Here is a 9,011-nt window from a genome sequence, read left to right on the forward strand (position 1 = left end):
TTTTTAAATGGACTCAGTCGCTTGCTGTCTACAAGAAAGTTACTTCACCTCAGGACACACACAGAGTGACAGTGAAGGGATGGAAGAGATATTCCACAGGAAGAAAACCAACCTAGAGCAGGAATGGCTAGACTCCTGTCAGATAAAATAGACTACAGATTAAAACACAATAAAAAGAGTCAGGGTGATCACACCATGATAAAGGGGTCAATTGAGCAACATGAGACAGAAATTGTACACATATATGTGCTGGACCCTCGATCACCCACATGTGCAAAACAGATATTACTGGAATGTAAAAGAAGAAGACACAGTAATACAACACAGTAAGAACAGTGGGGGCTTCAATTCCCCACTCTCTTTTTTTTTTTTTTGAGAGAGAGAGAGAGAGAGAGAGAGAGAGAGAGAGAGAGAGAATTTTAATATTTATTTTATAGTTTTTTTGGTGGACACAATCTTTGTTTGTATGTGGTGCTGAGGATGGAACACCCCGGCCGCACACATGCCAGACAAGTGCACTACTGCTTGAGCCACATGCCCAGTGCAGTCAAATCCTTTTTTCAGCACTGGACAGATTATTTCTGCACACAGTAGACATTTACAGACCATCCCACCCAACCACTGCAGAGCAAGCATCCTTCTCAACAGCACACAACACATTCTCCATTTATTCTAAAAATAAATCTCCATAAATTTAATAAGAATGGAATCCATAGCAGGGGGAACACCTGGACAGTTACAAAGCATGGGACTTCTTCAGGGAGTTCCCCAACAACCAATGGGTCATTGAAGAAATCAAAACATTGTCATGTATGTAAGAAATAAGAAAAATAAATAAAAATAAAAAAGAAAGTGTAAAATGCCTGCAGACCAATGAAAAGGGCCACACAAGATATTCAAACCTGGGGATACAGCAAAAGCAATTCTAACTGGGAAGTCCTCAGCAAGAAATAGCTTCATTAGAAAAATAGATCTGGAATAAATGGCCCAATATTGCATCTCAAGGGACTGGAAAAAATAAGGATGGGTCATGCCCCAGTTAGTAAATTTGGGAGAAGGAATAAAATCATAAAGCTTCTCGAGTAGCTGGGATCCCAGGCATGTGCCACTGCAACCAGCTTTTCATACTTGATTGTTATTGTTTTGGGTACCAGGCAGTGAACCCAAGGGTGCCACACCAGTGAGCCCCATCCCCAGGTAGGATTTTGAAACAGGGTCTCACAAACTTTCTTACAACCTCACTAAGTTACTGAGGCTAGCTTTGAACTCACCATTCCTGCCTCACCTCCTGAGCTGCTGGAACTACAGCTGAGCACCACCAAGCCAGCTTTTCCAGTTGTTTTTGGAAGAGAATCTTTCAGGACATCAATTTGACCCACCTGTCCAGGCCAATTAAAGAATGCATTCCATTGTTTTCATGTGGGTTGTGGTTCTTTCTTTTTGAATATTTCTAACAGAAAGACAGCTCTATTCCAATGAAACCTTCCCAATGTGGTCACATCATTTTTGTATTTATTTATTTGTTTACTTATCTCTGTGATGCCATGGATGGAACCCAGGCCCTTCCACATGCTAGCAAGTGCTCCACCACTGAGAAATGTCCGAAGCTCCCTGAGTTAGCTTTGATGAAGTTCACTCATTTCTCTAGAATAGCATGGGTTCTTGGTGTTTAGATTGTGGAGGTAAAATTGGACAGTGTTCCAGAAGGGGCTGTAGAGTCTTTGGATACAGGTGCACAAAGGACTGTGCATCTTTCAGTAGCCAAGGAGTGAAAGCCAGTCCCCACTTCCTGACCCTGCCACCCTTTCAAACCGGGTCCTGTTTGTTATGACATCCTACAGTTGTGTGCTGGCTCACAGCACAAATTAACCTAGAGTCAAAAGATGAGAAACTCAAAGCAAGGTGAGTGCTTTATCCCCAGGCATCTGAGAAAACAAAGTGCCCTCACAATCCTTCCAGAGTTCAAGGGGACTGGAGGCACCAGAATATCTTCAAGTCCTTTTTAGTCATGATAACTCTTACAAGAACACATGATGACAGTTCTCATTATGCAGATCTTCCTTGACTTTATTTGATCCTAGAATCTAACAAAATGAATGCCGTTCAGAACCTTCCACCTGCCCCACATGTATGTGCAAGCTAGACTTAGAGCCCGAGAAACAGAAGTGCCATAAAGAGGGAGCGAGGCACAAAGATCACTCTGTGGGTGACAGAGAGACCAGCTGAGCTTCGCCCAGAAGTTGCTACCAGTTCCAAGAGTGAGCTGCAGTCTGCTTACACATCAAAGTGAGTTTCAGTTCAATATGTGTGGAGAATTATTCAAGCCATAATTAAAACATGTCCACAGGCAGCTTTAGAATACCTCAAATGAAGAATGGGTGGACCTTGTTCTCATCCTTGGATGAGAAACTAAGGCTAAGGTCGCTGCACAAACCCATCAGCCCAGTCCTCAGCAGTGGGAAGTGTTAGAGGAAGATCTCTCAGTTATGTGCTACCCACCCCCCCTCCAAACAGGTGGGTCAAATTGATCCAGTTTCATTTTAAAATATTCACAAGTGTTGTCTACCTATATGTTTCTACTATTTTGCTGAAAGGGAATTTGGGTACCTTCAAGGAGCACCAAAGATTTAACTGTGGACAGACTACCTAGGTGGATGACAGGCAAGGTTTGGTGAGGCCCAGAGGCTCTGATCAATGTGCAGCATGGACACCTCCTGCAGGCACTGGGAGTGGGAAAATAGGGCCTGACTTATGCACAGATGCCCTTGCCCAGCACACCCAGAGACCAGGACCTGAGGTTTCTGGGTCTACATGGAAACTCATGAGAAAGAACCAGCATTGAATGTGTGGGTGGCACTGAGGTCCACTAGAAGAGGTTTTCTTTAAATGCCTCACGTTCAATGCCTACATAGAATGTTCCAATCCACGTGTGTGAACCTGCATGTGTTAAGCCACAGAGTAGCCACACATCATGACCAGATTTCAGTTTGATACCTTGACTTCCTGGGGCTGAACCTCATTGTTCACCAAGTACCCCATGCCTTCTTTCTCCATCAGCACCTGGAGAATCCCAAGGTTTCATTAGAAAGCCAAGTAAATCCAGTGCAGAGGACGGCAGAAGACTAACCTTGAGATTCTGTTCATTTCTGACGATTTATGGACCAGTCATGAAAGAAAGTAGCATCTTCCTGTGCCCATCAAGCCTGAATCCCATTCTAGAAATCCAGGTCCCTATGTCTGTCTCCATAGAGACACGTGTCCTGAAAGTACTATCCTTGGGGGGGGGGGGCTTCCCTCCAATGGAGCCCCCTGCTGTACTTTCCTTTCCCCATCCACACTTTAGGCAATGTCTGAAATGGTGGGCTCTGTGTTCCCTCTAAGGTGACCTTACATCTTGGTTATACCTCCAAATGCCTAGAAGTATGCTTTTGAAACACACCCAACTAGGCAGCTGTTGGACAGGAGCAGTGAATGAGGCCCTGGTTATACAGGAACTTGGAGCCACAATGACGACAGGGGACAGTACAGAACACAAGAATGTTTGGCTGCCTAAAATCCCTCACTATTGCTGTCAGCTCAGCACAGAGTTGGGAACATCTCCCTGGATGGATGGTACCCCGGGCATCATAGCTCTCCAGAGGGGCAGGATACAGCTGTATGCTCAACTGGCTCAGCCTGGCAGTGTGAAGCAGCAGGTCCCTCAGGGTTGACATAGAGAGGCGGTTCCCATGGATTCTCAAGATCACAAGCTGAGAGCAGCGGCTCAGAGCAGGCAGGAGGGCTTGGACCTGGGAATCAGTGATCCCACAAGCTGCCAAGTCCAGGCTGTTGAGGGTGGTTGCAGTGGTGTCCAGCAGGATTTGGAGGGGCTCCAGACTGAAATCGGTCAGTTTGATGCCCCTCAGTTCCAGGTGTCTGAACTGTCTGGCATTTGGATATCGGGAAAGATAATTCCAGTCAGAATCGGACAGTGGGCAGTTGGTTATTGAGAGGATCTCCAGGGGGGTCTTCAGGTGCCTAAGGAAAAACCAGATAGTTAGTGCTGAGGACCAATGTCATGGAGGCAGAAGACAAATTGGCCCAAAACCAAAGTCACCCTGGTGATCTGACAATGGTCCACACTTAGGATGCTACCTTTTGCAGAATCTGGTCATTCACATCACCCCATGTCAGGGTGAGCCTTTCACCACATCTCTGTGTCCCCTCCTCACTGCCAAGCAGAAAGTCACAGGTCTGGCCACAGGAGGTCATGGGGAGTCATGTATGAAGGACAAATTTGGGCAGGATGTAACAAAATCCACTGGGGTTAACCCTCTGAGAGCACACCCTATATCCTCAGGAGGATTTCCACCCCTGCTCCTGACCCTTACACCCAGGATCACTACCTGGAGTTCAGAACAGCCTTCCCCAGGTGGGTATAGAGGCAGGTCCTCTGCTCCCAGCTGGGGAGCACAGAGCTTCCCTGTTGACAGGTGTCAGTGTGGGGGCTTCCCTCCTTCCAAGCCCTCTTCTCTACCCACTTTCCACCACCTTCCCTGGACAGGCCTCCCATGGAGGGAACATCAATCCCATCCCTAGCTCCTGTCCCTCCCAACTGGATTCCCAGCATGGTGGCACTTCCCAGACTATGGATCCTCCTTAAGGAGTCTGCTCCAACACAAGTTATGCGAACTAGCTTCAGGATCCAATAGGAAATAAAGGATGGGTTATTTACCTTCCAGTACCTTATTAACCATGAGAGTGTCAGTGGCTGGTAGGCGCAAATTTCCTGTAACTGGTCTGCAGAGGGTGCTCACTCTCCCCCTTACTCACCTCAGCACCTGTTCCAGGTGGTCCTCGAGGAGGAAGACAGAATTGGCACAGAACTTCCGAAGGCAGTCCATCCTGAGCAACTGCGAGGTGAGCTGGGCAAGCAGCTGCTCCTGCTCCTCTGGGGAGGTTTAGGAAGACAAGCTGGGAGACAAGCAGCTTCCTCAGGTTCCTCATCTGGCCCAAGAAAGGAGCACAAGCAGCCAAGGTGGAGGGCGCCCAGGCGCAGTGCACTTCCACCTTCTGGACAGAGTCCAGCTGCAGCAGTCTCAGGACCTTCCTGGTATAGCTGGTGGTTTTCCCAAAGATCTTCAGCCTATTGCAACACAGGTGCACCCTGTCCCTTCTCTGTCTGACCCACAGGAACAAGTGGGTCAGGAAGTCATCCAGGGGTCTTTTTCTGAGGCTCAAGTCTATGACTACCTTGAAGGGTGGCTTAGCTGCCATTGCTGGATTAAGTTTCAATGTACGATTCTTCTTAATGTTCTCTGGTGAGCAGGCATCAACCATGGCTCCAGACCACATCCTCCAGAAGTTCTGGGGAACATCCCGCAAATCCAGCACCTGCAGTTTCCACCTCCTGCGGGGATGACAGGAGAGTCTCAGCCCTGAGGCCCCTTCCTTCACCTCTCAGCTGCTGCCTCCTGCTCCACCTCTTCCTTCTGTCTCACTTTTCTCCATCCACTTCCCTCCAATGCAGCCTGGTGCCCCCACTTGTACAGACTGAGGCAGGGGTAGTTAAGTGCCTCCTTTATGGGTCACCACAGCTGCCACAAGCACCTCCACATCTGGAAGCCTTACCCAGATGGGGCTCAGCATGGCCAAGGCCTCTCCACCCCTCCTTGCTGGCAGCACAGGAAGCCTGTCGTGCACAATTCAGCACCCACTCTCCCTGCCTATACCCATTCCTTCCCTGGCACCAAGGTGCTCCCTTCCAGGACACCTAGGTCCCCCTCACCTTGGGTGATCCTGCTGGGCAAGCAGCATGTCCAGCCCATCCAGGGCCACTTGGATCATCTCAAGCTGTGGCTTCCTCATCAGGGCCCCCAGGGGAAGGCGGGTGAAGGGCCAGGCCTGCACCATTTTCTTCAGGACCTCAGTGTGTCCCCTGCTGAAGGCCTCCACAAAGAGTGGTGGGAAGAGCTCTATGGGCAGGTCCTCCAGATCCAGGAAAGCCCTCAACTTTTTGCTCAGCAGGCTGCACCCTGCCAGCTCTAGCAGCATGGGTGGGGAATGGAAGCTCATCCTGGGGAGTCTGAATGAAGAAAAATCCTGGAAAATGGTCCAGGGAAAAGGTCACTATCCCATCCATTGGCAGCCTCTGGGAAGGGGGTACTGGGAAGTCTACAAGCATGACCCACCCTTATGGGGGAAAGCTTTGGATTATTATTTTGTCCATTTAAAAGGGGAAGTGGAGTGTCATGTGACCTAAACTGTAGTCTCCTAGATTCAACAACTATATGGCTGGAAGTGGACTTGCCCTCATATGGATGACATTTGTTTTAATTTTTTAAAAAATGAGCATTTATAAAGCATGTGCCCATATTATAAAACACTTGGAAATTACAACAGAGTCTCATGGATATCTGTTACACATGTGACATTCTGCTATCTTAGGGAGATGTTGAAGAGAACAAACAGATCAGAATAGAGTCTGTGAACTGTTTCATGAGATCATTTGAAGTTTTTGGTTTAATTTGTTTAAACAAATTATAAAAGTACAAAACCACCTAGGCCATACAGTATACTCTTTTAGGGGCCGATATTGGCGACTGAATTTAGGACACTCAACCACTGAGCCACTACCCTAACAATATTTTGTATTTGAGATAAAGACAGGGTCTTACTGATTTGTGTAGCATTTCCTGCTCTGAGGCTGGCTTTGGACTCTAGTCCTCCTGCCACCTCAACCTCTTGAGTTGGTGGGATTATTGGTGTGTGCAACCACACTCAGCAAAAGAGTATAATTTATAGACACACAATATAAATATTTCCATCATCAGATAATAGAATTGCAATCAATTAGAATGAAATAGGAATCCAATCTCCTTGGTGAAGAAAGTGGCTGGGGCTCGAACTGGGCTTGATCCTCAGCAGCACATAAAAATTAATAAATAGTGACCTGGGGCTATACCTCTGTTATTAGAGTGCTCTCCTAGAATGTACAGGGCCCTGGGTTCAATCACCATACCACCAGATAAATAAATAAATAAATAAATAAATAAATTATATTGTCCATATAAATCTTAAAAAACAAAATTAAACAAATCAATAAAAGTTGGGCATGTGAGCCTACACCTATAATCCCAGGGGCTCTGGAGACTGACACAGGAATATCAAGGGATCATAGCCAGCCTCAGCAAGAGCAAGTGCTAAGCAACTCAGTGAGACCCTGTCTCTAAATAAAATACAAAACAGGGCTGGGGATGTGGCTCAGTGGTAGAGTACTTCTGAGTTCAATACCTGGTACTGAAAAAAAAAAAAAAGAAAAAAAAGGAATTTGAAAGTGACATGAACCAAAATGGGAATCCTAATATTCAGCAGAAAGGCAAAACCACACTGAGAGTCAAAATCAAAGGCCCAAGTTGGTTCATGAGAAAAGACAGGATCAAAATTGTTCCTGAATCCACACAGGTGAGGAGGGAAGGCGCTGTTCCTTAGGCCAGTGAGGGACTTACGGGATCTAGCCAGGTGTGCAGGTGCTCTGAGCTTCCGCAGGTCAGGATGTGTCTCCTTAGGCTGCGAGAGGCTTGTGCTTTTCTTCTGGCTCTGCAGAAGCTTTTATGGACCTCTCTGGCCACGCCCCCACCTCCATCTGATTGACCAGCATCCAATCAGAAAGCCGTATGTGATCACCTTCCAAAATCTCCACCCACTTAATAATGCTGGGATTTTTTTCCTTGCATTAGTTCATTGAATCTGATGGTCATGCAAGAGTGCAGAATCGGGAGATGTGAGAGTCAGCGATGACTTTGTCCATGCACTCCCCACCATGGACTCAATTTTGTCCATATGTGACCCTCCTGTTTCTACTGTGAGATATAAAAGTATTTAATCCCTAATGTAAGAAAAACATTGCTTGAAAATAACTTTCTACAGGGATCTTTGTCATATCAAAATTATTTGAAAAATATAATTTTCAAAAATAGTTTGAAAATTCCAGAGAGAAAACAGCTTTTTGAAGACAGTAGTGTCATCCACAAAGATTATAGAATGGAAACTGTGTTTCCCACAGTCACACGAGTATCAAGTTAACTTGCAGCAAATATGAGCACAAGAAGTTAGGTAGAGCACAAAGGAAGGTAGAATCAGTTTTCTAGACTTAGTGCAATATTTCTTCTGTCTCTTTGTACTGGGGATGAAACCCATTGGCTCTCTTCTAGTGAGCCACATCCCCATCCCTTTTTATTTTTTTGCTTTTATTTGGAGGCAGAGTCTCACTAAATTGCTTAGGTCCTCCCTAAGTTGCTGAGGCTGGCCTCAAACTTGCAATGCCCCTTCCTCAAGTCTCCTGATTGCTGTGATTACAGGCACGGGCCACCATGCCCCATCAGACTTGGGAACCTCTGAAAGCCACTGAGGGTGGAAATGGCTGGCAAATTGGGATGTTGGAGAGAAAGACACAGGGATGGACAGCAGGTGTGTCCTTGACTTCAGGGAAGCCACCAATTAGAGAGACTTCCTTCAGAATCAGGGACTGCCCCAGGGCACATCTCCCAGAAAACCTTTGCCCCAGGCACTTTCCAAGGCTTTTAGCCTGGGAGAACAGAAGCAAAGGAAAATTTCAAGAGTCTGAGCAAAATGAAATTCTAAAATTGAGGACGGATAGACAGAAAGAGATGAAATGCTTGGATGAGCCATGTGAGGTGAGCACTTCCAGAGAACATGTAGAAGGAATGGTTTGATGGGTGGTGGTTAGACAATTGAATTTCTGTTTTTTCAGTCTGTCTTTGTTTTAGTTAGCTTTATGGTGCTGTAACCAAAAGACCCAAAGACAACAACTACAGAGGATGAAATGTTTATTTGGGTGGCTTGGTTTTAGCGGCCTCAATCCAGAGACAGCACCTCCAAGTTGAGACTGGATCTCATGGCAGAAGCATGTGGCAGAGGGAAGAGGCTCACATTAACAGAAAGCAGAGAGAGAGAGAGAGAGAGAGAGAGAGAGAGAGAGAGAGATGGACACTTGCAGATACAAACTGTAC

General features: G+C 46.5%; 1 protein-coding gene across 1 annotated transcript; it reads right to left on the reverse strand.

Moving 5' to 3' along the window:
- Positions 1 to 3,443: 3,443 nt before the first annotated feature.
- Positions 3,444 to 5,892, reverse strand: LOC144249324 (PRAME family member 12-like). The gene is made up of 4 exons (XM_077791579.1): positions 5,768 to 5,892; positions 5,233 to 5,389; positions 4,813 to 4,928; positions 3,444 to 4,017 (listed from the first exon to the last, which is right to left on the reverse strand). The coding sequence occupies exons 1-4, from the start codon at positions 5,890 to 5,892 to the stop codon at positions 3,444 to 3,446; spliced, it is 972 nt and encodes a 323-aa protein (XP_077647705.1).
- Positions 5,893 to 9,011: the final 3,119 nt, after the last annotated feature.

The sequence above is a fragment of the Urocitellus parryii genome, chromosome 11, assembly GCF_045843805.1.
Source record: "Urocitellus parryii isolate mUroPar1 chromosome 11, mUroPar1.hap1, whole genome shotgun sequence".
NCBI classification, from domain to species: Eukaryota; Metazoa; Chordata; class Mammalia; order Rodentia; family Sciuridae; genus Urocitellus; species Urocitellus parryii.

Excerpts from the sequence above, each read along its gene's own strand:
- LOC144249324 (XM_077791579.1), bottom strand. The coding sequence starts at position 5,892 with ATGGTGCAGGCCTGGCCCTTCACCCGCCTTCCCCTGGGGGCCCTGATG. Across the intron at positions 5,390-5,767 it reads GCCCAGCAGGATCACCCAAG|GAGGTGGAAACTGCAGGTGC; the intron begins GTGAGGGGGACC and ends TCATCCCCGCAG. Across the intron at positions 4,929-5,232 it reads CAGCTAAGCCACCCTTCAAG|GAGCAGGAGCAGCTGCTTGC; the intron begins GTAGTCATAGAC and ends ACCTCCCCAGAG.